At 37.7% G+C, this 27,316-nt stretch overlaps 1 protein-coding gene across 1 annotated transcript in view; it reads right to left on the reverse strand.

The window, feature by feature from the left end:
- EDNRA (endothelin receptor type A) overlaps nt 1-26,797 on the reverse strand; it is a 34,612-nt gene extending 7,815 nt beyond the window's left edge. The window contains exons 1-4 of the mRNA XM_050896126.1: nt 26,764-26,797; nt 23,321-23,800; nt 10,247-10,374; nt 2,707-2,905 (exon numbers count right to left, since the gene is read on the reverse strand). Of these exons, the coding sequence (XP_050752083.1) occupies nt 2,707-2,905; nt 10,247-10,374; nt 23,321-23,722 (729 nt within the window). The 5' untranslated portion in view covers nt 23,723-23,800; nt 26,764-26,797. The remainder of the gene's footprint in view (nt 1-2,706; nt 2,906-10,246; nt 10,375-23,320; nt 23,801-26,763) is intronic.
- Nucleotides 26,798-27,316: the final 519 nt, after the last annotated feature.

Here is a 27,316-nt window from a genome sequence, read left to right on the forward strand (position 1 = left end):
GAAAGTTGATTTACTAAGAAAAAGGGAATGCTTTTGATTTTTCTCCCTCTGCCCCAACACAGTTAGCTGCTTACAGAGCTTGCTAATTTAGAGTATGCTGCTGGTATGTAGGCCACAACCCCACCTTACAGGACATTTTGAATTGTGTTGATTAGCTTGTTTCCTCGTCCTCATTAGCCTCATCCCTGTGTGAGGAGGGGCTACAGTCTGCTGCATAGTTGCACTCTCCTTGGGGGCAGAATTTCCCCCACTGGGAACAGAGCTTCTGCCAGCAGAAAACCAGAAAACAATATGCCTCATATTTGAAGAGTTTGTACTGAGGGGAAATCTAATTACCACTCCTTCTGCAGAGAAAAGGATTACAAATACATGGAGACAATTATCTTTTCCGTGGCAGATTCCCCTAAGTCAGACTAGAATCATATTGGTTGGGCAGCACAACAAAATGTGTACTGTGTGAATCCATCCTATGTTTACAAGGAAAACTTTCTGTCATATCAGTCTACCAGCTTTCGTGAGCATTGACTGTCAGTCAAGAAAACATATACATAGAGTTCTGTGTCCCAGCCCTGACCAACGCATCAATTCTGTATGAAGACCTGGCTTTGTGAAGTTATAAAACCCCCACAAAAAAGTCTGTAAATGATTAGTTGTGGAATCTGAGTTTCACAAAACTTACATCAAAGCACAAAATTGGGTTGATTTAAGAGAAGTAGACATTCTTTTGTTTGTCTTGAAAGCCCACATGGAACTGGTTTTCTACAGGAAATGTGCATTTTAAACAAGTTTCCTAGTGCACTCAGCCTCTTGGGAATCATGGTCTAGCATGAATCTTTTAAGTCTTTCAAGGATAGCTTTAAACGTGAATAAAGCTCCTGTTAAAAACAAAAGTTAATCATAAATACTTCCCAAAGTTCAGTAATTGTTTATTGTGGTATTTGTGGTAGTAAATATTATAGTTAAGGTTAAAATGGTATTTCCATTTTAATCTCATGTTTGTACTTGCTTGTAATGCATTGAAACAAAACACTCTCCGTTTTGACTGACACATCCAACATTTACTCTCAGCTTGGATGTAAATGCTGGTTTGTTTCCTTGAAAATCAAACTGCTGTGGGGAGATTTGGAGCTTTTGAATTATGCTGAGCAAGTAAAAGATACTAATTCTTACTAATAAAACAAGCTATTCTACTTACCACATTAAGAACAGAACAATAATCATTAAAGTTAGCATGCCTATGGAAGACCTGAACTGTAGGGTTTTTGAGAAGAGGGAAGAGAAAACTATTCTTTTTCTTAGGGAGAGTGGTAGTGAAGATTGTCCAGGCATATTTGTGGAGGAAACAGCCATTACAAAAGGGAAATTTGCTGCAGTGTGCATTTCATAAATCATATTCTTATAACTACGGTATCTACAGTCATATAGTCTGTAGAGTTTAGAAACAAAGATATAGTAAGTCCTGGGCAATTCCACTCCATCTTCACCTGCATTAATTATTTCCTTTAGGGAATTCCTTTTGTCTTCTCTTGCAATTGTCTCTTGCTCTTTCTGCCATCCCGGCAGTCTGTGTAACCCTACCAAAGTTGGGGATGTTCCTCTGAAAAACACTAATCATCCACACTTTTTATATTCTAAATTTCCTAGCTCCATTTTGCCCTATCCTTCCCAATTCTAGCCCAAGCCATGTTCTGATCCAATAAAAGGAGAAGTGCCAGACATTCAAAAAAGAGAAACTTGCACTCTATCATGAAAAATTCTAGTCCAGAAAAAAATATGGAGTTTCCGTCAAGACTTAAGACCTTGCACTGTCTGCCTTCTCTGAGACAAAACAGAACATTACTCTTTTTTTATTACTGGGTGAATGGTGGCTGGCCCTTCTTTGGGTTCACAAAGAAAAAATTAAGATACCACTTTCCCATTTTCTCAGTGTAAGGCCGGGCGGAAAATCACTATCCCCCTATCCAGTAAAGATCTATTAATTCTGTAGTGACTACTCACCTGACTTGCTTTGAACAAGCTAATGTGGGTATTGGCAACTGTTAAGCCACAGCAGCACAGAGGATGGGGGCTATGAAACATGCCAAAGAAGCCTGGTGTGTCTCAAGCACTTCTCTTGCTCTTGAGTTGCTGTATCTAGATGACAGCTAACAATGCCCAAGCTACCTAGACTGGAGATGTAAGTCTGTCAGATTTGTAGTCATGATTTCTTGTAAATGAAGGGATTATTCTCTGCTTGACTTTGTAAGTGCATATAGAATAGGAAAAGTTATGTTAGAGCATGGCCCTACCCTTTTCTCTATCTGCCAAAAGAGCTGGCTACTGCATGCAAAATGATGACTAATCACGGTAAAACATGGTTTTTGACAGTTACAAGCTCCAAGGTGTTATACCTAGAAACACAATACCTTCCAAGGCTCTGGCTACCCTGATAGATCTCTTGATTGTACTTTAAGCAGGCCCGAATTGCAAATTTCTGTATTAAGAATCCTCAGTAGTGAAGAAATGAAAATGTTTTAAAGTCCCATTTAGTATCTCTGGCTGAAAGTAGAGACATGTCACTGTAAATGAAGTATCCTCTTTGCACCAATATACATTAGAATACATTTTGCACTTTAATGGATGAATAAAGCGTGTTATAATCCAGTATCTTAATTGTCTAACCTATATACTATGGGTTCCAAAAAGAGAAGAAAGGATGTTACTCACCAGCATAAAATTATTTGTAGGATTGAGCATGCAAGTAACATAACCTTCATCCTTGTATCTGAAAGGTACCACAGCAAAACCAATTGCTTCTGGAATAGCCAGTATGAAGGACAGAAGCCAAATGGAGAAAATTTCAATAGCAGTGATCATAGGGATTCCAATTCCCTGAACACGGCTCCAGGAGGCAACTGCTCTATACCTGAAAGAGACAGGCATTAGTTTCAAACCTTCAGTTTCTTCCTTATATTCAAAAATCTTGGTTCAATTTTATATGCTAAGTAAAATCCTAAAGCTGACATCTTAGACTTGTATTGCTTCTTTTTTCTGCCTATTCCAGGGGCTCTGCCAGCTATCAAGTCACCTAGGACACAGCAGAGCACATCAAGGGGTGATGAGCAGAGAGCTGGCTGCAACTGTTCTGCTTAGGCACAGGATTGCGTGGAATTCTGCTATGTGGACTACACTAGTGATTTCTAATTACAGTAGGCTAGGTTTGTGAGGACAGACTATATCTTTCACTAGATCAACTGACATAGAAGAAAAAAAGCTTCCAGGCACACAAACCATTCTAATAGATACAAAACAGCCATCTCCTTCAGCTGCCTCATCTGTAACAGCAGTGCTATCTGAAGTGGTCAGCTTCCATGCAATGAAATACTGTGAAAATACTCCTCATGAAATGAAAATGCATTTGTTCTGTTTACACTATTCAATGTTAAAAATACTGGTTTTATGCAGCATATTCTGTATTTGCCTTAGACTACAACTGAGTGCTAGTTAGGACTGTCTGACAGCTATCTCAGCCTCGGCATCACCTTTCTGATGAGAAACTGAAGGGCATGGCTAAGAAGTCTGTACATGCCAAAACCAACATATTTTCCCACTACTTTATCCCTTAGATAGCAAGTTTCTCTGTAAAAAGTGGAATTATTGAAACCTGCTTTCCTATGTGTATGCATCTCATAACTGTAATCTTGGTAAAATGTGAGAACACTTAAAGAAGTTTCAAATACAGCCCATGCATTTCTCCCTTTTCCTCTTCCTCTCTTTACCTTCTCTGTCCCTCCAGTGCTGGAGGATTCTTGTTACCAGGCTGCAGCCTTTCCCCCAGTCGAGGAACTGAGAGGGTCTTTCTCCTCTACTTGTCTGCCAGTTTTCAAGGAACATGTAGAAATTTATTAGCTTTGAGACCTCAACCTCTCTGTCAACTCTGGTCAACAGGTTCAAAAAATTATTTGGAGAAGACTGATAGGCATACAATACAGAGTACAAACCAGTCCATAAATAAAATTTTCAGTAGCAGACTTAACTGTTGTCTAGCAATAACTGCAGTAAATGAGTTACTTCACATTTCCAACAATTTAGCAAAGACAGTGCTATGTAAAAATTATGGAAAGAACAAATATTATTTTTGATCTTGTGATAATCTGAAATGCATGCTGGAGAGCTTTCTGTCATTGGTGATGTAACAGTTTCTAAATTGCTTATTTTACTTCCCCAAAATAATTTTAATAGCACCTTCCCATTTGGAATTACAGTGCTACATGGATATATCATGGCATCCACTGATAAAATAGTCTTCTTTAGTTGAGGAGAAAAAAACTCAAGAAAGGTTGTTCATCTGCTTTAAAAAATGTCAGAATAAGAAGTCACTGAAGCAGATTATAAATTGTAAGGAGCTGTGTCATTTTACTGTACTGACTATGGCAAGTATTTTCTTCCTCAGACATGCCCTCATTTTGCTGAGTCCTGGCAGATACATTTGGATGTGTGCAGCTGCCACCTCTATTCTTTCCAACACCTTTCCAAGGCACGAGCCAAGGTTAAGCATTTCAGAGAAAAGCAAATGGGGTGGTGATTTTAGCTGATGACAGAAGCTAACTGGAGTATAAAAGGCACAAGGAAGGTGAAAGGTATGGGGAAAGGACATGACCTCAACGGACCAGGAAGATACAATTTGTAAGTATGTAGGCTCTGAGTTGCAGGGATGGGTGAGCTTTGGCAAGGGAAGGAAAGAACAGGGGAATTTAGATCAGAAAGCTTTAGGCTGGAGGATTAGGTTGTGAAAGGGTTAGGGTGGGATGGTAGAGAGGTGATTGGAAGGAATACAGGATTTTGGCATGGGCTTAAAGGCTCAGGGATAAAAAGGGTTTAAGGAAAAGAGTAGTTGAGAACTCTGGGTTAGGATGGTTTGCATGTACGGGGAAGTATTGGATTTTGAATTTCTGAGATGGAAGGACTGAAGAGCTTCTGATGGGAAAAAACATTAGTTAAGGGATATAGGACCTAGGCTGCAGAGGTCAGTAAAATTCAGAGTTATTAAAAGGCATCCTCACCCCTCCTCTAACCAAGACACTAATTTGGGATTCACATACACAGCATTTCTTCTGATTTCCTGTATCACACTCCCTTTTTCATTTGGAAGTGTGCTTATTAACAGGATGGAAGACTTGTGAATTAAATCCCCTGTAGCCTCAATGTTAGAGGAAGGAAGATGCATGAATGCAAGATCAGGCTGTAAGCCCCTCACAAAAACTTCAGAAAGCATTATTACAGAACATCACTGGAAGGTGTCAGAGCCTCGTATGCAATCATTCTTGTAGTAAACAAACTAGAAACTTTCGCATTGATATCTATAGCAATATCATACACAGCGTAGTCACAGGTGCGCTACGGACGGGTTCTTAGTACATCATTTTAACAGAAATGTATGTATAAAGATTTTGAACACACTAAAGCAAACTACATTTTGGACTTGCAGATTAAAAATAAAAACATCTTCTAAAGGCATCCTTATCTGCAAAGAATATCAGAAAGGAAGGAGGCAATGGTTCACTCATGGGGAGGAGGTCTATGAGATTGGAATTGTGAAAGCATCGAAACAAATGATCTATACTGAGATAATTGAGAAAGTAACATTCAGCATCATATCTTGTCACACATATTTATTCATATTAAAATTAAAATTTAATTTTAAATAATTTGTGATCGTCTCATGTTTCATTTTACCAAGTATCAAACTTTGGCTTTAATGACTAAATGGAATATTCATAGAAACATAACTTTTCACACAAATACTCAAATACTTGTGAACTTTGGAAATTTAGCAATCAGTTCGAAGTTTACTTTCTACTGACTGGCCATTTTACAATCGGTCCCATCAGCTGCACAAGGTACGTGATACTATCTCATCCTTGGCTGAATGATGTTCTTAGCAAACAGGGGGCTGTAGACTGTACGTATTTTTCAAGCAAGAAATGTAGAGTTTGTGTTGTGTCACTTGTGTAACTATGTAAGTGACAACAAATGGGTTGTAAATTGTGAATCCAATTCTTTCCTTTCTTGCATTTTTGTACCTGTTCTGTTTGAGTTACATCTGTTTTGCACATGAGAAGATCAGTATGAACAGCAGTAAGGATTTGGGTCCTATATGTATTTATTAGCAACTTTTTTTCAGTTCACAATTCAAATAACTATCAGATAAGGAATTATTGGCTGAAGAATTTTATGAATGGTTTCAGCTAACGCATAAGAAGCTCAGTAATTAGGTCAGAATTTGCTGAATGCATATTAACCTGCAATTACTTGGTCTCTTTACTCACTGCTGTAGGAGTGATTTGAAAAATAGTGGTAGTATAATTTTTCAGGTGGGTGTTCTGTGAGTTCTGTAACATATAGGATCTTTGTCTAGCCACAAACCTGCCATAATTAGGAATGGGAAAATACCGCAGGGTTTATTTCCCTCATACTTAGAAAATATAGGATGTCTGCCAGGGAACAGACATAAAATATGTGTCATGCATTACATTTAATTCCCCAATCTAAAATCTGTGTGCATGTTTTTTGTTTTACTTTTCTTTTTTCTGTTTGCTTCCCTTTTGTCTCCAACCTTGTCTAAAATATTCGGTTCTTTTCCAGGTCATTTCCTTTTCTCTGTTCAATGTTGTGGCTCTTCTCTCTCCCCTTTTCATTTTCTACTGCTCATGCATGTGCTGTCAACTTTAGTATATTGTGCCCTTCAGTTGCTTGCTCTCCTCTGTTTTCTTCTCCTCCCTCTTCTCCCATTCTTAGCTATTTATTCCAACTTGCTTTTCATGGACTCTGCAGTCCCTCCTGCTACTTATATTTAGACATGCACAGTATTTAAGGACAAGGGATCATTACATCATGAAGTATACATACATACAATTAAGTATTTTGCACTCCTATCTAGTTGTAACTTGCTTAAAGCATTTCTTTCAGAAGGACATCCTGTCTTGATCTGAGAACATTAAAGGCGGGACACCTTCACCTTTCCCTGGTGGTTTCTTCTTGTAGTTAATCACCTTCATTGTTAAAAATGTGTACCTTATTTTCATTTGGAGTTTGTCTGGCTGAAACCTTATTCTATAGGTTCTTATTATATCTTTCTTTGCTAAGCTAAAGACCCCATGGATATCTGATACATCATCTGTATTTCAGTACTTGGATATTATATTTAATTGGCTTCTTAAGTATCATTTTTGATAAGCAACAAATTGAGATCTGTAAGGCCACTGAATCATTTCTGATGTTTTTCTACGCCCTCTCCATGATTTCATCATTCATTGGTAAAGAATAATTCTAGAAGTCTGGTTAGCCTTCCAGTATTGGTCTCATTAATGCAGCATGGTTGTGGTTTTTGCTGTGGCCCAGGTTAGTTTTTGGAACAATTTCGATGCATTTTACCATAGTGGTATCTAATCAGAATTAAAAAAGAAAATGTATTGTGGGCCTTACGAAATGAAATCAAGGAGTATACAAAAATTAAATCATGGGCTGTAGCTTGTCTGTGGACTATCAGTCCCCTATGCCTGCTGTCTTACAAAGTAGGTGCTTTTGTTTCCCTGTTCCTTTTGATTGCATTAGAAAATTAGTTGTTCAAATGGCCCACTAGTATAATATATTTCTGTTCTGCAAGTGTCATCAGCCCTTTATAAGAAGAAAAAGCAATACAGAAAAGATAAGGTACTTGTCCAAGGACATAAGAAGCAGTCACTGTCGAGATTAATGTCAGAACAGTTCCTAAATGACACTACTGTTGCTGATATCGATCTATTCCTCTTCGTTGTGAGAGAGCACAAGAGTTCTTCATTTTAAAGATAGCCAGCAGTGTGCTGATTGCAAAGCTCTCAATACAATAAAGCTCTTAGAGCTTTGTTTTAGTGGTAAAATCTTGATTTACCTAATACACTTACTGGAAGTTGGGCCAGATAAAAGTACCTACCCTGAGATTACTGTTCTATGCAATTTGGTATGCAGAGGAGGCAAGAAGAGGGTGTATACATATTAAATGAGATTGATATCTTCACTCTTCTTCTTAAAACCATTTCTTCATCAAAATCATTATGCCCAAGACATAAGCAAGAGTAAAAGCTCAGGAAGGGAAATATCCTTCCTCTTAGTCAGTCAGGCACTGTTTAGAAAAAGAGTCATACTATCGTCACCATCATGACCTAGAGTTTAAAAATGCCTGAGAGGCATCTGCAACAAATGTGAGCTTCCTCTGAAGGGTGAATGGCCGGTTTGGTGTTTTCTGTCAGCCTCTTAAAACCCTCTCCAAGTGTTAGTGGACATTGTTCCCCTTCGGCATGCACAGTTAAACCTTAATACACTGTCAGTGCAAGTCACTTTGTGTGAGGGGCAGTAGTAAAGAGTGGAGTTTCACAATGGGATGCAGTTAGCACAAACAGTCCTAGTAGGAAAAAAATAATCTTGTTCTAAATTAAGGCTGTAGTCTGCAAGAGGGACAGGTAGTCAACAATTATCAAAGCTATGGAGCTCTGAATTCATTATACCAATTGACTATCTTTTTCTACCTCGTAGAATGCAATTCCATATATAGACACCCAAAATAACTATAAATGAGATAGATTTCAGGAGCGTTTTAAAGAAAAAAATAACTCGCCTGTAGACCAGGAACAGTCCAGCTGTGACAGCACACAATTCCATATTTACTTATTTTCCATACTAAAAAGCAAACATTAGCTGATGTGGAATTTTGTATTAATGTGACTATGCGACTTCCAGTGCCTGACCTAACTTGTTGAAGGTGCTCTCAGATCCTGATTTCATGGTGATTTAGCCTAAATTCACTTAATGTTAGCCAATATCAGAATCTGGCTGTATGCGTCTGTTTTCCAATACACATTCTCCGCAACCATTTACCAGAGTAGCACCAGATGATAAAGAATATGTCCTTGACAAAGCCTGTAAACTGGGGGAGGAAATAAAATAGTCTGAGTCTGATCCCATACAAGACTTTATACTCAAATGGAAACAGCATTTAGTTGTTGTGAGGATTAGCAAATCAGTGCTTGTAAAAATATATATAAGCATATATAAAGAGGTAGCTTCAGCTGAGTTAGTTACTTCCAATTTATGAAAATGTATGTAACAGTAGGACTAAATCTAGTGAAACTGCATTGGTCAGAACTTATCTAAGAAATTCTCAGTTTCATATGTGCTTGATCTATGATTTATTCCTTAGAGCAGTCCATGGGATTGTGTTTTATTCTGGGCAGATATTGTTTGAGAAACAGAATTCTTTTTATAGTTCTCAGACTCAAAAATGGAAATAGAACACTTGCCTGTGTTACCTTTTTTTTTGTTTCTGGCTTCAGCTAATGAGTTACTGATGCAATAAGGAACTGTATTTCAGGTATGGATACTACTAAGATACTCATTCGTTTCAAATCTTGTACATCAACTTTTTATGTAACACCAAACCAGGATTAATTTTAAAGTTTATTTTACCTTTGCATCGCTGCACTAATACACGTAATGTATTTTATTTCTTAATATTTTCTGTGTTAGAATTACTGATATTTTGGACTAGAACATGATCAAGTAAACTCAAGACCAATAAAAATAGCTTTTACAGAAGTGAAGTCTTCATCTGCTATTGCCTTATGTGTATGAAGGAAAAAAGCATAAAAGAATAATGTTCAAAAGCATCTTAGCTGTTGTTCTATCAAAAAGTTTATGTACCTTCCTGAGCACTTTTAGCAGAGACATTAATTTTCAAACTATCAATGACAAACTATCAAAGCAAGTTTCCAACATGTTTTTCAATAAAACTCATTTAGTTATAGAAGTCATCAAAATAAACACTGTGATTACGGTCCATAGGCAGTGAGTTGAAAACATTATTTTTAAGACTAAAGATTATGATCCTGTTCAAATACAAAACAAACATGAGGTCATATGAAAGAAAGAAGTCTGAATACTGAGTCAAATCCCAATAAATTTTTGTGTGGTAAAGGAAATGGAAGTAATGCTTTACTAGAGCTTTTAAATACCATTAAAAAAACTGTAAAGTTAAGTACTCCAATGGCTTCATATTGTACTTTGAGCCACAGATGTGGTGCTTTTTGTTACAGCCAGAATATCAAAAAACCAGAATGTAAGTTATGTCTATGCTGTAGTCTGCCTGCTAAGAAGACCATACTGAGTGCTCCCAGTTTTAGGAAAACTGCAAGGGCAAGAACAGTGTCAGTCGAAAGAGTAAACCATACTGTACCTGTCCACACTAAGGGCACAGAGATTAAGGACTGTGATTCCCACCGATGCCTTCTGTATAAAGGGAAGGAATTTGCAAAGAAACTGTCCAAATTCAGAATCTCCAAAAGGCCACTTCTGAGCAAGGAGCTAAAGAGAAGATATAAAATAATCAGGATATTTAAACAGTAACTTAGCAAGTATGTAACAATTGTAATTATTTCTTGTCTTAGACACAGCCATTGTAACCTTGAATTCTCCATAGCTCCAGCATATCCTTAGTACTGAGTGAATCTGGGAAGTAACTGCTACTATAGAAGCACAGAGGGTGAAAGTTTAAACTCTAGGTGTTGACCTTGTGCTGTTGTAATAGTAACTTGCACTGTTAAAAGATTTTTTATTATTGTGCTTCAGCCACCAGTGCAGAATAATGAAAATCTAACTCAAGCCTGTCATAAATGGTTGCAATTACCATGTCCCAGAACCAAGCAGTCAAAGCATAACTCACAGTTCATAATGAAATACCTCAGAGCCAAATTCTCATGCTGCACGCAAGCAGATTCTTGTCATTGTAAATGTACCACTGTGTAACTCATGACAATATTCACTGCCAGATTCTTAAGTGTGTGGAGAAAATATTGTACATACATAATTTGTTCCATATTATGTTTTAAAGGACTAGCATCATACATGCATGTGGGCGGTACTACAAGGCAACAGAAAAGCATCCATTTGGAAAGACGTGACTGAGTGGCTGAGGTTTATATTAGTATTTCCAAGGAGGCATTTACATAACAAATATGAATATATTGGTTCATGTGAATAGTTGTGAATAATTAGCATGTAAACAGTAATCTTTCTAGCTGTAACTGTTAAAGGTTTGAACAAGTATACATACAAAATACAGGATACAAAATTATTCAGAATAGTCAAATCTACAACTGACTGCAGAGTCACAGAAGATCTCCCTTTACTGGGTGCCTGGCAGTAAAATGGCAGATTACATTCAATGTAAGTAAATGTAATAAGTGAAAAATTATTAAGTCCATACGAAGTACTGAGCTCTAACTTAGCTGATTCCACTCAAGAAAGGGATCTTACAGTCACCATGAATAGTTCTTTTGAAAAACGAAGTCACTAAACCTTCTCACCAGAAGGGGAAGAGTCACTCTTGCACTACCATTTTTTTTTTTTTATGTTCTTCCCTAAGTCTCTGCTACTGAGCCTTTGTCAGTGGTAGGATACTGAATAAGAGGTAAGATGAGTTCTTTGTGTGATATAGCCCCACAGTTCTTATGCTCTTATCAACTTCTGTTAAAGTGGTGGTGTAATAGAAAGCATTAGATTTGAAATGAAAATATCAAGTGCTTGAGCCAGATATGTAACTTTGTCAACACCCTAGTGGATGTTGTATCCCCTATATAAACAGGGGACACATTTTTAAAGGCAGTAATAATAATTGTCTTACTGGATAATTAACTAATTATTACTACTGTGCAGTCATTGGATTTATATTAAGCCTTACTGAACAAAGGCTAGAGCACAGAATATTTTGATGGTACCATCTAAATTTGGATATGTTTTTATTTGCTTCAGAGGAAGGTATCAAATGATACACTATGGATTAACAATTATAAGCCAAACCCAAGCTTCTGAAAGCTTCTAAAACCTAATTTTGCTGAATTTTTGAAGATACTCAGATCCAGACCTGGGACTGTTTTATGGAACTAAAATAGATTTGAACTTCACAACAGTTTTATTTTCAAGTGCATGAGATGGAGATAAACTGGTGGCACAACAAGCATTTCCAATAAATACAGTATGTGTGATGTGCCACAGTCTAGCTGTCCCTGGTCAAGAGCGCAAAATGGAAAAGAAAGAACAAGGAACCATACTTTCATCTGCACAAATGTGCAAGGACTGACGCCATTGCATTCTGCATGCAAAAATTAGTTGTGTTCTTTCAATGATAAACACAACCTATGAGTCATATATTTTTAATATTTTTACAGTTAAAGCTAAACAAAGATTATACTGGTTGGAATATGATTAAATCAGTAGAAATTTGAATTGTTGTTTTCAGTGTTCACTTTCTTGCAGACCTGTTCTGCCAGGCCATCTTCATGCTTGGACAGACTTCTTTGCTTACAGCTAGTTCAGGTTTTGAGAGTTATCTTTGCAACCACAAGGACTAGAAATTTTTTTCAGTAGAAGCTTAGGCTCTGGAACACACTCATCTTGTAAGAGTGGGTGGATTTTGTCTGCAGAATTAGAAAAACAAATTTTGGTTGTAGCTCAGAACTGTAGTATTCAAAGCAAACATTTTATTTCTATTTAAATTACTGTTAAATTGAAACATACTAATAATCACTACCTTTAACAATATAAATGTTAACTATGGGGAGTTAAAATTCACATCTGTCTTTATCTCAGTTAAGGTAGGAGTTACCTTTCTGTTTTTTTCACAGCATGAGTTTTTCAGAGCACTTTGCTGTAGAGTACAGGATGTTTATCACTGAATGCCAGATTTGTAGAAATTCATCTTCTCTTTATATTCCATCCTGATCTGGCTTTTTCACATCTCTTCTTTTTTACAGCTATTCATCACAATGCTAAATTACTTGTGCTTTTTTTTCCCCAAATAATACCTCAAAAATGCTGGAAGGAGCTATGTACTACCTGTTGCCTATGTCTCCCTAAGACCATATTGATATTGTCATTTGGTTACTTGTATTTCAGGACAGATTTTAGCAACTCATAGCTTTCAGCCAACTAGGTGTTAATACTATGAAGCAAACTTATGTTTATGACTGCTTGTTAAATAGGAAAGGCATTATCTGTTAGGCATTATATTTTTTACTGAATTGTTTTTTCTCTTCAGCTGAATATTAAAATGAGATTTCTCAACATAAGCTATAGGATCAATCCAAGTTTGTCTACTCCCTGTTTCTTGAGGGTGTTAGAATATCATATAAATGTGGTTCCATTTGCTCTTGTTCTATTACTATCGGTTGCTGTGTGTTTTCTAGCATATTGAGAAATCTTGCCTTCTTCAAGGAGAGCTCAGTATCTTATTTACCACCAAGACCACAGCAGAGAAAATGCGAGCACCTTTGCAATGGTATTCCAGTTTAGGACAATCATATTTGATGAAAGAAAATCCCCGTTGTGCCAGAAGGCTAGGGAATGGATCACTAGGATCGGTGATCGGTGTTGTCAGTACCTTCAGTAACAGAGGTAATGAGATTACACCTGCAAGCTGTTGATTAGTTCCTCTGATTTTATCTGTATTTATAGACTGAATGAAATACATTGAAAGCTCCAGCAGAATTATTTTCTAGATAGATTCGCAATATTGTAACAAATGTTTGCAGGGCATATTTTTGCCTTTTGCCTAGAACTCTTGCATGAGGCTTTAGTTTATGTTGGGGCTGCAGAAAAGAAGTTGGAAAAAGAAGGGGAAATCTGAACCCATGGTAATTTTCCAACCAGTTGTAGTCATGTGGAATTTCAGCTCCAGACTCTTGTCTGGGTTTGGGTAAAATCAGAATAGTTTTCAGGCACCACTGGGTGAAGGCTAAATTACAAATGGCACTGCCAGGGAAAACAGGCCCTAGCAGACTTTTGTCAATCCACTGTGCCAACCAGAGCCCCAAAACTGATTTTTCATTACTGATCACACTTTAAAAGGCAACTGAAAGATAACCACCTATTCATTTCTGTGCACTGACTGTGGCGGTAGCATATACCCAGCAATAGAAATGAACAAGCACTTTGTAGTGACTGTGAAACTCTGTTACTACAAGGCAAATATTAGCTTCAAGTGTTGTACTTGAAAAAGGTTCACTGCCTCATTACTCCTCACAGGGAAGCTTTATCATGGTTCCAGTGTGTACACATCTTCCCCGCACACCAGGAAGCTCTCCTTTTTTTAAGGTTAAAAGTATTTTATTCCTTTTGTTTCTTATACTTTTCCACTAATTGAAGTAACATCAATGCCAAATTATTAGACATTCTTTTCAAGTTGATTTTAATCAAAATCACTGGGATCAGAATTAAGTTATTTGATTTTTAGGATTAACTTTGCAATCATTTCCATGGGTATACTCCATTATTATTCCACATCAGCTATGCATTCATTACTTCCCCTTGGATCAGGTGCCAGTTTTTTCTTCTGTAGATATTTTTAGTTGGCAAATCTGGTCCTGGTTTTGGTTTTACTAATTTTACATCAAAACAAATCCATTGCCCTCTGTTCTGCCCTAGTAGGGTACAGAAAATTCAGAGGGAAATAACACATTTATTTTGTATAAAAAAATGGGCCCAAGAATGTAATTGAATTACTCCTGATTTACTTAGGTACAATATAAGAACTAGGACTACTGGCTGTGCTCTTCCAGTGCTTTTCCATGTTTTAATATCCAAACAAAATGAATATAAAATTTTAACAGATTACATTTTCTCTCAAGGCACAAGGATAGGAGGAATTAGGCTGATTATCTCAACTTGTATCCCAGTTCTCCATGAGTTGGTCAAATGGATTCTGCTTTTGCAAACCCACTCACAAAATCTCCAAGGTTTCGAAATAAGACATACGGCAAAGGAAACACGCTTTTCCCCTTGTGCAGTTTGCAACTTAGGAGTATTTCACACAGTTCAACTGTGGTGCAATTCCTGAGCAAGAAGAGAGTGTAGTCAACAGCATATTTTTACATTGAAATCAGAAACCAAGATTTCAAGTTTCTACTGTCAGTCTTTCTTAAAAAACCTCAGCAAAGTGACTAGACAGCCACAGCTTCCTTGAGCATCCACCCTTCTCTGCTGCTTTATATGGCCTCTCTGCCCTGACACTGGAGCTTGAAACAAACAAGACAGCAGCGCTGAGAACATTCCTTTGCAATGATTTTTAAATGTCAGTCAGTTGATTTTATTCTACTGCTGTTGCTATTTTCTAACTCCCATTAGTATGCTAGCTGATGTACAAAACATAAAATCCCACTGTGCATCCCAAGCAATTTATATATAGTCTAAAAGAGAGAATGTTATAATCCAACAACATGAATATCCACCAGTACATGCTCATGCACATCCACAGTGTTTATCTAATACTAGGCTGATACTGTGTGTTTACAGGCAGATGATGACCCTGGAGCTCAGCCCAAAATAGATGGACTGGGTTAGGTGCTGGATATGAACCAGCTCTGAGCTGCTCTATAAAAACTTCTTTGGTTCAACAGCTACTTGTCAGGAGGTCCTCTCTCTCTGCCACATGGCATTGAGGATGAAAGCAAAGGTTTCATACTTGCCCTTTCCTGCTCTGATCTCACCCTAATGCTCTAGAGCTTTCTTCTTCTTATATCCACTTGGGACCATTGTTGTGCTGACACACAAGATCTGTTTCCCAGAAACTGAACTGTGTTTCATACAGATAGTGCTTGCCCCTCATGCTGCCCCCATGCAGGACACTCTCCTGAGTTTCATGACATTTAAGTGTTCAATGATACTGATGGAACAACTCTGGCACAATTCTGGCAGTCAGAGTTTCTGCTCTGTCTTCAGCAGGACAAATAGAAATACCTTCTTTATTCCATGACTTCTGTTACACTTGTGCAGTAATGGAGAAAGGGACCAAACCAGTAGATTTCTGTTTGTACAGGTAATGTCTAGTTGTATAAGTGACCAGCATCTCCTAACTGTGGAGTAGGAGTTATAAAACCAGGGTATTCCAGGGTGATTTCCTTTCCTTGCAACATAGCCCAGAATAAAAGACAAGAGAAATTCCTCTGTTTTTGTCAGATCAGCACATTCAGGGTTTTTTTCCTTTGTTTTTTAGGGCTAGTTTCCTCTAGGAGACATTGAGCTGTCTTCGTAAAGCTCTGTCTTAAATTGTGTTCTACAGTTATGTATGCCCTTGTCTGCTTCAAGGCATGGGCCAAATATGGTATCTGGTGTTTTGGTTGGAATCCAGGTGAAATCTGACTGAACACAGAAGTGTCCAAGGTCTATACCACTGAACAGCCTGCATTAAGTGACAAAAAATGATGATTCTGACTGAAGTGTTCCTCCTGTCTCTGATCTGTAAGACTTGTTAGTTAGGAAGAAGGGTGGATTGAGTCCCCTGCTTGTGGTATTTTGATTGTGGTATTTTGATTCAGTGACTCAACCAGGACCCTTCTGTCCCCGTGAAACTTCATAGGACAAGAATTCACTGCATGCTCTCAAGCCTTTCTCCCTACAACTCATATATCCATGAGAGAATTGCACTGCAGGACAATCCTCATCCATTTCTTGCTTGGGACCCACAGATTGTTGCTCATCTCACTTATGTTAACTCAGCTGTGCTCCACCACTTTGCTGGAAAGAGGGAGAGCTGTAAGGGTGAAGGAGAGAGAACACAGCCTGTCTCTAGGTATTCCTTCCCTTCCCATTGCTGCAGTGAAAAGCCTCAACTTTGGGAAGGACAGTCAGTAGAGGAAAAGTGGAAAACAAAGAACAAGGCTAACCTTTATAATGCAGGGCACAAGACCAATATTGAGTATATCATGGTGACATGATAGTTCAGGCTTCTGCTAACTTTGGTATCACTTGGTTTTTTCCTTATACTTAGATTCACGATACTGCCATGGCAGAGAAGGCACACTGCATCTCTTCAACTGTTCTTTGCAGGAAATATATTCCTAATTTTGCTACAACCAAGAACCATCTTTTTTCCACTTTGGGTTGATAAAAGACCGACTGTGTTTTTTTCTGGCAGGAAGAAAAGTTATGTGGGGATGCATGAGAACCATCAAAGACATTTTTTCCTCTGAATTGCCCTACCACAGCTTTTTCTGCTATTTTGCTCATCTTTACCCAGCTGAGTAAAGGTGGAGGTAGCAGAGGGTCTCATGCCATTTCGTGAATGCCTACAGTCTTTTTCTCCTGCTTAGGCAGCTATGTAAGGGAATGTATGGTTTTTACACAAGAGAAAATAGATTATATTTTAAGAGATCCTGAAAGGTAAGAAAACAAATGCCCTGCTTTTGAAGCAGAATGTTCTGTCTCAACTAACTGGTAAAAAAAAAAATCCTAAGTTTTATGTTCTTGTTAAAATGTTTATATTTATTACAAAAATCTACTTAGCAGTAAAAAGCAATCCTAACAACTCTAGACATCTCCCTTGTGGTATTTTTGCTGTTTACAAAGTAGGATTAGTTTCTTTTTTGTTGTTCCATGGTGTTGGCTAACTTCCCATCCTTTTAGGTAAACTGTTTCTCAAGCTGTGCTGCTCTTCTTCAGGGATATGAGCTGCAAGGTGTGCTTATGTGCATGGTGATTTGTTGAAAAGAATTTTTTCAATCCCTGGGCAAAATATTGCTTTTGTTATTCTTCCAGCTGTGTTGTCTTTTGTGTGTTGCTAAAGAGAGTGACAGGATTGCTAAGAAATTACTGCAGAACTGGTAAACTCTGGATATGCACAATCAAAACAATTCCTTGTTATCTGTAGAGTTCAGCTGATTGAAAAATAAAGAGAGCAAACATACTAAAATATTCTGTTAAACCTAGAGTCTCTAGGTACTGTACAGTATAACAAATCCACAGAGCAGCAAGGCAGGCATGAGATGTGAAATTGAAGATGAGGGAGGAGCTGCCTGTGCATTGAAGGGAACATGTATCCCACCCCGCCCCAAAGTACAGCCATTAGTTAAAGGCAGAGTGGATCTTGAACTAAGACCTAGCATATAAAATCTCTTCCTTAACTCCTACCTTGGTATGCACATTAAACACTTTCTGCTAGGAAGCTGTAGTCTGTAAATGGAGAGAACAGATTCCTGATGGACTTCCCTTCCCTGTTCCATTTTGGGTAACTTCTGCCTTCAGGACTCAGCGATCAATTCCTGTGCTACCTCTGAATTTCTTTTATGTATGATCACTACATGGAGACATACACCCGAATAATACATCATGTTCTGAGCAGGTTATATGGATTTCTGCATCACACTGGGCTGCCAACGCATTGCTTCTTGGAATCACTGATAAGAATTCAGTGAAAGCCAGAAAGCAGTTGTTAAGCTGGTGGCCTCAGAATTTCCCACTGGTGTTGGTACTTCATTGAGGAATATACGCTGCACATATGACAAATTTTGCTTTTAAAGGGGGGTTTCTTTTCTAAGTACACTTAACTTTATGTGTGCTGTGGGCTTGGCCTTATACTCCTTTGGCACAAAACTATAACTACTGTGGATATCTCTTGCTCTATTAGCCTACAGGATCAGTCCCAATGTATTTAATTATCATCCCTGCTTATGTATAATATTAATTCTGTCAGTAAAGGTAATCAGATATGCCAAATAATTTGTGATTAAGAAGGGATTGGTAACACTTCTGCATTTGGTCTGATGTTGAAAAATGTCCATGCCTAGAAATGCCTCAGCTAAGTCTTCCTTTATGGAAGACAAAATGGCTGAAGGTGTTTGCTTATTGCCAGCTACCTTTTATATTTAGACTCATAATGTTCTAGGTGGACTACTCAGATTTAGATGCTGTTGCAAGTAAGGTAAACATGAATACCAATTTACTAACAAAAAAGCTTAGTTTATTAAAGAAAACATCATCTTGAGCTTTTTGAGCAGTGGACACTGTTGTTTGTTATCTGGGTAGATGTCTTTCACTTTATACCAGTAAAATGATTAGGAAAATATTTGTTATTCACATTTAAAGAAACAGGTTAAAAGCTGGCTAATTTGCTTCATCTACTTCTTTATAAAGTAATGGTTTAAGGAGTTAAGCATATTGAGATATGAGGCAATATAATTTATGTCAATCCTATGTAGGTCAGTTTTCAATAAATAGAACTCATTTAAACATTTTTCTCTAAATGGCATAAAAATGGAAGCAGAGACAGCTCAGGACTTCCCAATAACATAGTTAAAACTGAATTTTGCCATTCCAAAGGTGAGAGCCTTGGCCTAGAGTGTTTCTAGCTCCATGAGCTCAGGAAAGAGCTATGGCCGGCTTTTTCTGTGGAGAGCACCTTTTCTTGCTGTTGCTCTGCTAAACTTTAGCCAGTGACAGCAGCAGCAGCAGCAGCAGCAGCCACCATAAGGGCTTTCCAGAGCTTTAGTGCAGCCAAGGCAATAGTGGTGCTATAGATATTCTGCTGCTGCCTATGTATAGCCTTAGAAAACTGTCTAGTTTCTTTATGGAAAGCAGTCCTCTAAAGAAGTTTTCATGCATTGCATCCAAACCTAGCTTATTTGCTACAAATACACGTGGCAGTGATGAGTAACGCAGGTGATGCAGCAGCTTTCAGCTGCGTGCTATGCCGCCTGATACTAGAAAAGGAGGTATGAAACCTGTCTCTTCTTCAGTGCCTTAACTCTACCTCTACAGCAGCATAAAACATAGAGGTTGTATTTCCCAATCTTCTTTTCACTGCAAAGAAGTCATTCTTACTGATTTGGAGGCTTTAGGCTTTGACATTTTGAATGTCTGAGATGGGTATGTTTTGGGTAAAGAGGAAAATATTTGGGTCCAGGTGCTGTAAAGAGGTGATTGAAAATGAAATTGTCTTAGTTCAGTCTATTAAGGCTGGATTTATAACTGGCACCCTTCCTGTAAAACTCAATTTGCTATAATTTTTAATATTGATTTGATACTACAAGTGGATATACTAGTGGTAATTAAGTGTAATGGGTCTTTAATACATCTAGAATATCTTCAAAGGAGGCTAGTGACTATTACTCACATCTCAATCCATTTAACAAATTGCTAAGCGGAATCCACGATATAATTACAGTAATTGGAGAAAGCAAGGGGGAATTTTTGAGCCTACTGTACTCTGAAGAAAGGATAAAAATGTCAAACACCTGTGACCATATCTTTAGCTAACATAAATTACATAATTTTTTTTTTTTTTTTCCGGCATCACATCTTTGTTAATTGTGTGAATGCGTAACAGAATGATGGACTCAATTCTGCTGGGACCTTACATTTTCAATAACTATAATCTTATAGCTGCTTCTTTCTAAGGATTTGTAAAATGGATTTGAATATCAGTAACATTACCTACTTCTCTTTTGAAAGTAGTTCCAAAATAGTTAAGGCTACCTTATGTTTCAGGAAAGTGATTATACCTATTTCTGATATTATATTATAATTACATAGTATTACACATTTTGTTCTATACAATGTGGCCATCTTAATACTGTACTATTGCTTATTTTAATATGCAGATGAATGCTTGTTTACTCTAATTCTGATTTCAGAGCTGTTTTGTCCTCCTAAAAATGAAGATCTGACCTGTAAGGTATTAAGTATTTGACACCTTTTGTCTATATAGGATGCTAATACATGATTCAACATGAGGCTGACTCTGAAGCTAAAAGAATCTTTAAAATAAAGTTCAGAACTAAGTATATAAAATAATATAAAATTTAAACTCTAAAACAAAAATAAAACCACTTCATTTTTTTTCCTTAAAAGACTATCACTTCCACTTTCAAATTGTGATATTTCCAGTGGCCACCCTTCATACTGTCACTCAACTACAGGAGCTAAATTGTGCCACAGATTTTAGGATCCCTACTAATACAAACAGGAATGCCATTTAACAAACTTTAAAATCAACTCCTAATGTAAACACACATATTACTGAATGGTTTATATGAAAAATATACTATAAATAATAATAGAATTTCTTATGAAAAGTACTAGAGCTCCCTTATAAATGCTATAAATGCTTTGCTGTATCATAATACATGCAGCTAACCTTATACAACAAGATGGTTATATATGTAATTTTTAAGTAATTTGTTTTGGAGGTTCAAGTGCTCGAAAAATTACTAAAAGCTAGAATTATGCTTGTAAATGCGATTTTAATTCTGCCTTCTTACATGTGGGAATTGACATACATTGATGTCAAGGGGCTGCAGTTTCATTCACAGCCTTTATTTATCAAATACTTCTCTGCAGTACAGAAATAAATTTTCATATAGGCTAAGGTAATTTAATTTGTACGGAGATATTCAGGACCACAGTTCAGCTCATCATATAAGATATAACAAGGCAAGTGAACCTATAGAATGCCAAAGAAGTGTCAGAAAATTAACAGAAAAAATGTATTGCAAAGTAATAAAGGGAATGTAAAAAATAATGTTTGTTGCTTTTGACTAAACTTCTAAAGAATTTTCAGAAGACCATCAAAAGGCAATTCTGAAAGTCAAAATTAATTCCAGATTTCCATTCCTCTTTGTGAAGAAGCAGCAGAGCTCTTGAAAAGTTAGAAAAAATTGTGTAATAAAAATACGTGTTCTTTCCCAAACTCAGCTCTGAAAAAAACACATGCCATTTTTCCTTAAAATTTCTTATCAGAAATAACAGAAGTAAGAACACTGCCTTAGCAATTATCCATAAAGACATCAGGATAATTTACCAGGGAGGAAACTGTAATGCATCATGGGAGATGCAGTCCAGGCTAGGAGTCCAGTTCGCTAAGAGTAATGGAAACATGCAGAACCCCATTCCCATGTCCCGTTAGGCATCCACACAGCTGTGGAAGACAGGTGAATCTCAAATCAGGCAGGAGCTAATCTTTCTCATCAATTTGTTAATCCAAAATACTCTACAGATATCTGCTATCTTATCAACAAATTGATTATTTAATTTTCCAGGTGGAATATTGAAAAGTGGAAACTAGAATTTCCATTAAATCACGTGTATTATTATTAACAGTCTTTGTCCTAGTTTCAAGTTCATATTAGATTAAAACCAGATAAAGTTAAAAGACTTATCTGTAATTTATACTCCTGGAAGATCAGAACCAGGTACTACATTTTACCGTAGATAATATGCCTCTGTACAAATGTAATGTGTGCACATATACATATTTTTAATCCATTAATGAATTCAAATTTTGATGATCTTGACCTATCAATACCTGCGTTATAATGCAGATCAATAGTTATGATATCAATAGTTGTATAGATACAAAATACCTCTTTTCAATTCACTGTTTCTTTAATTTTAAAATCCAATTCGAAACCACAGGACACTAGTTATTATAAAGCTATACATTAAAATGTTTTGTTTAAAACATATATAAATAGAAGTTAACTCTCTAGAATCTTTAAGGGCCAAAAATGTGAGGAATGGGGCTTTTTCATTATGTTACTTAGTGTTTTATTTACTAACAGAAACACCTTAAGTTTTTACTGAGAAAAGAAAGAAAAATTATAATATCCTATCAGCTTGCACCTGTATACAATCCACAAAGATACAGATAGACGCTTACAAAATTCTTTGAAGGTTTTCTAACATAATATCGGTGACAGTTATTAAAAAAGGACTCAGTTCTGTTCATTCAAGCCTGTCCTGGAATCATGCAAGTTACATTAGTAAACATATATTGCATCAGAAAAAGCACTGCTTTATGGCTTTGTTTAATTAACATGGAAAATAAAAAAACTGGAACAGGATAGCTTTTTACCAGATTAAAGAATTGCTGAGGATCCTTTTTATACTTTGACAAATCCAGATGAAATCTAATATTTCAAAAATGTTCTGTGATATAATCGATTTTACTAACTCTGGAATAATTTTGAGAATCTGCTATTAATAAATATTAATTTAAAACCTTAACGCTCAACTTAACTGACATAATCTCTCTCCATAAAGTCATAACATGAAGCCTGCAGATCACAGAGAGTATTTTCTGTAAAAACATAAAGTAAGGATAGGATATTCCAAAAATAGCAACTAGTCCAATGCTGTATGTCCATCAAGAAGGAGAACAGTTTATAAAAAGTATTCCCTCATAAATTCTCTTGCTAGCTATACTAGCTATAATAAATGAAGAGTTCCTGTGAAATGCCCAAGGCCATGCTTTGGTTAAGAGCTAAGAGCTACATCATCTTTAAAAGGAGATATACACTTTTTCTTTATGGAGGTGAGACCTGAGAGCAAGGGTTTTGTTGTAGAACAAAAAGGAGTTATATTTTTTCTTAAGTGGACTATTCGTTGACAGAAGAGCACTACTTAGACAAAGGAGTAACCACAGAGAACAGACAGCGTACTTGTAAGGAAACTGCAATTAGAATGTATTGTTGTTGCATCCTACCTTGTACACAATGATAGGAATATCAATGACAATATAGATAAGGTCTCCTAGTGCCAGACTGGCTATCAGTGCATTCGGGCCATTCCTCATACACTTGTTCTGGTAAATGATCCTCAGCAGAGTTGCATTCCCAACCATTCCAACGATGAAAATAGCACAAGATACCACTGTGTTAATGTATTTAAAAGTTTCAGCAATCTTAGTCTGCTGGGAGCATTTGACAGTTTGGTTGGACACCAGGGGCTGCCTGGTGGTGAGGAGTATGCTGGATTCAATCCCTGAGAAAGTGGAAAGGTAGCTTCCCAAGTCACTCCGATTGGCAGCATATCTGTCAGAGCTGTCACTGAGGGCAAATCCTGGAACCAGCAGCAGCAAGGAAAATCTTAAACACAAGGCCTCCATCCTGAAGTCCCAAAAGAGCAAATTCAGTCAGAGAGGGTTTTTTTCAGTATTTCAGTGAGATACTTCTCACTTCTTCACCTGCAGAGAGAAACAATAAGCAAAAACAAAAAAGAAGAAAGAAACACAGAATCAGTACAACAGGTAGACTAACACACCCTGTTTCTCACTTAGGAAGGGTATTTGAATGTACAGTCTCTACAGCACATATGTATAAACACCTGTTTATAATCACTGTGCTACTCTGAAATCTAGATTATCCACATTAACTGTGACAAAAGGCAAACACAGAAAATTCTGTAGGTAATTGATAGCTTATACAAATGAGATCCCACAAACCCCTGTTAGTTTGAGGCAGAATTTGTATATGAAGGCAAAAATGGTGGATCAAGTTCTGTTTTAAAATATAGTCTTACAAGAAAGGTGTACCAGCAAAGAGAGGCCTTGGAGACTGCTGAATGATAGTTTAGCTAAGATAAGAAGTTATTCTTTTTTCTTTGAAAAAGTAAGGTAACAGCACTGCATTAATAAGTGAAGGTAGTAAATTTGTTAATTTTCTGAGTATTTTTGATATATTGCAAAAAAGGGGCTTTATACTATTTTTCTCTGACTTTATAATTACCTGGATTTCAAATGAAGACTGAAAATACATATATTTCAAATCAAATTTTGGACCAGATACAAAGTCCCTAAATATTAGGAGAAAGACTTTCATAGTCTCAGGGTAGACCTCTGGCCAGGAAAAGCCCTTCAAACTTTATGTATCATTTGGTTCCTGGATGTCATTGCAACTCATGTTCAGTACTTAGCCACGGCAAAGCTAATTATACAAACTTAAGCTCTTTTAAAGATAAAAAATGCTTGGTTTAGTATTCTAAGCAACAACTCATGACACTTCCAGATAGCAAAGGAAGCATCATAGCATTCTGTCCCAGTAAGTACGACTGCCTATGTGTAATGACCAGAGCTGGCTCCCTGCCACAGGGGGTATAAATACTACACTTCCAGTGAAACCAAGGAGGCCACTCAAGTCCATTTCCTTGAAGCCTCAGCTTCATTTACGCTAAAGATTTTTTTACATGGCTTGTATCTGCAAAACAAGACAAAGTGCTGCAGTGTTGCCAAAAGAAGAGTAGAAAGTAAAGTATTTCTAACATTCTTATTTCTAGGGACTCACATGAAGGATTTGGGAGGATCCTTTTAAATAAATTAATCGTAATTTCATTCCCTATGGGGCTATAAATGCAGAGCTTATAGCAAGAAATTTACCAGAGAAAGAATGTGGGATACAATTTACTGATAGGACTTCTGGAAGCAGCCACAGTATAAATATTTACTACTATTACCCTCTTCTGTTGTGTGTGGTCTGTAGAAGTGTGTGTGTACCTATACACAGCAGCAAATGCAAAGTTAACCTGAGTATTCCTGTCTGGCATGTAGAGTGCTATCCCTCACAGACCAGGGATCTACCTTTACAGTCTTTTATATTGGTATATTTGAGACGAGGATCTGACCAACTGTGAGTTCCTGTGCACTCGATTTTAAAATTTAATATACTAAATAGTAAACCCTTCTTTATTAAATGCCGGTTACAATGGTATCTCAGGGCAGTTAGCAACAGTTTGCGTGATGCAAGTGCTTTCACTTTAGGTTTCCAAATCATCTCAGAAACAACAGACATATTTGACTGTAACTCTTTTCAGGCAAGTATTAATACTTTTATTATTTACTATGACTACGGTTTCCCAATTTACAAATGGAAAAACTGAATCAGTAATGATTTAAATGACTTTCCCAAGTTCGTACTTGCCCAAGTAAATGTGATACAGCTATGAACAGAGCCCACAGCCCTGTGCTTTAGTGGTTATTTTAGTATACTCATTATTTAATGACGTTTTCTTGTGAAAATTTGATATATATATATCATATGAACATGGTGGTAGCATGGCAGTCGTGCAGCCAGCATGCAAAGCTAGGAACAAAATTGCCAGTTACCATCTCTTCCCTCTCCCGGAAGAAACTTTTCCATAAGAAGCAAAACAAGAGAATTTTTAATATAATAATTTCTAAGGATATTTTCTTACGGATTCCTGACAGTCCTTCATTCCTCTGTGCATATTTTTGAAGTATTTATATTGTTACAGAATAGAACATGCACACGGCCTCATATAAGTATCATACTAGCATCCGTAATAACTTTCTGTGATAATGTAATGTAGTATTCTCCTTCACATGTAATCTGAATACCTGGAGTGTGAGGTGGATGTGTTACTCTGGAGGCCACATGCATGTGCTGTGCCTGTGTTCCTACAGCACTGCAGAAGTAGCCGCAGATGCAGAGAACAAAACTCCTAACTTGCCTGGAGTACCAAGCCAGAAAAATTCCCATGCCGAGATTCACAAGAAGAGACCATACTATTGGAAGTGAAATTGTTCACAGTATTAAAGACGAGCTAAAACGTCAACAGTGATCAATCTGCCCAAAAGGCAGCTGAGATGTAAACAGGAGCAAATAAACTTAAGCAGGGCACGAAAGTGCTGAAAGAAATACTGCCGAGAAGACGAATTTCTTTTGGTTGTCTCCCACTCCAGCACAGACAGTGAGCGCTCTTTGCTGTTGGGATAACTGCCTTATATTTCTTCCTCTAACACAAAAGAAAACATTCTCCGCTTATAACACTGTCAAAAGATCAATTCCAACATGCACTTGGCAAATCCGTACTACCTCCCCTGCAGCCTATATAGAGCATCTGACAAGATCTATATACAGTTAAACTTTATTTAATAATAGTTATCCCAAGCTGCCTTGTGCCTGTCTCTTGTTCTCTCTCTCTCTCTCACCCCCTCCCTCCCTCCCTCCCTCTCTCTCTCACACTCACACACGCACACACACACACACGCACACCGAGGTGCACCATCGCCACCTAATCATTATCTGGAGCGTTATCAAGTGCTGAAAGTGTCCCGCGGCTCTGGGCCGGGCGCTCCCCGGGAAGGGGCAGCGGCTCCCGCCCGGCTCCGCCGACAGGATCCCGCGCACTCACCCCCGGCGCGCCTCCTCCGCCGGGCTGGGGCGGACGCTCACGCTCATGCTGTGGCTGCTGCCGCTGCTGCCGCTGCTGCTGAGAATTTCCTCTGAGCGGCTTTTCCTGGGATAGTCTTACCAGATCCTCCTGCCTGCGTCTGACTGGGTGGGATTGAAAATCTCCACCTCCGCTAAATCAGTAAAAGAAAGAGACAGACTGAAGAAGTCAGAGCGTCCCCTCTTTTCTGCCCCCTCCCCCAATTAAAACAAACCTCCAGCCCAAACTGAGCCCCTGCCAATGTTAAACACAAAGGCTGCCTCCCGGGCACAGGGGAACACTGAGCTCTTTAACTGTTTCCTCGCTGAAATTGAGCTGAACTACTTCGCTGGGCTCATCTAAGCAACAGCCTAGGGAATCCACTACTGTAGCTGCCTGCTAATAGCACATAGGATTCTCAGAAAGGTTGTGTATCTGATCGAACCAGGCGACAAAGGAGCCGTGAGCAGAGCAGGGAAAAAAATCTCATGATGAAATATACAGCTTTTGCTTTGCATTTTCCCCAGGTTTGGCC

This window comes from Gymnogyps californianus, chromosome 4, assembly GCF_018139145.2.
Source record: "Gymnogyps californianus isolate 813 chromosome 4, ASM1813914v2, whole genome shotgun sequence".
In the NCBI taxonomy this organism is placed as follows: domain Eukaryota; kingdom Metazoa; phylum Chordata; class Aves; order Accipitriformes; family Cathartidae; genus Gymnogyps; species Gymnogyps californianus.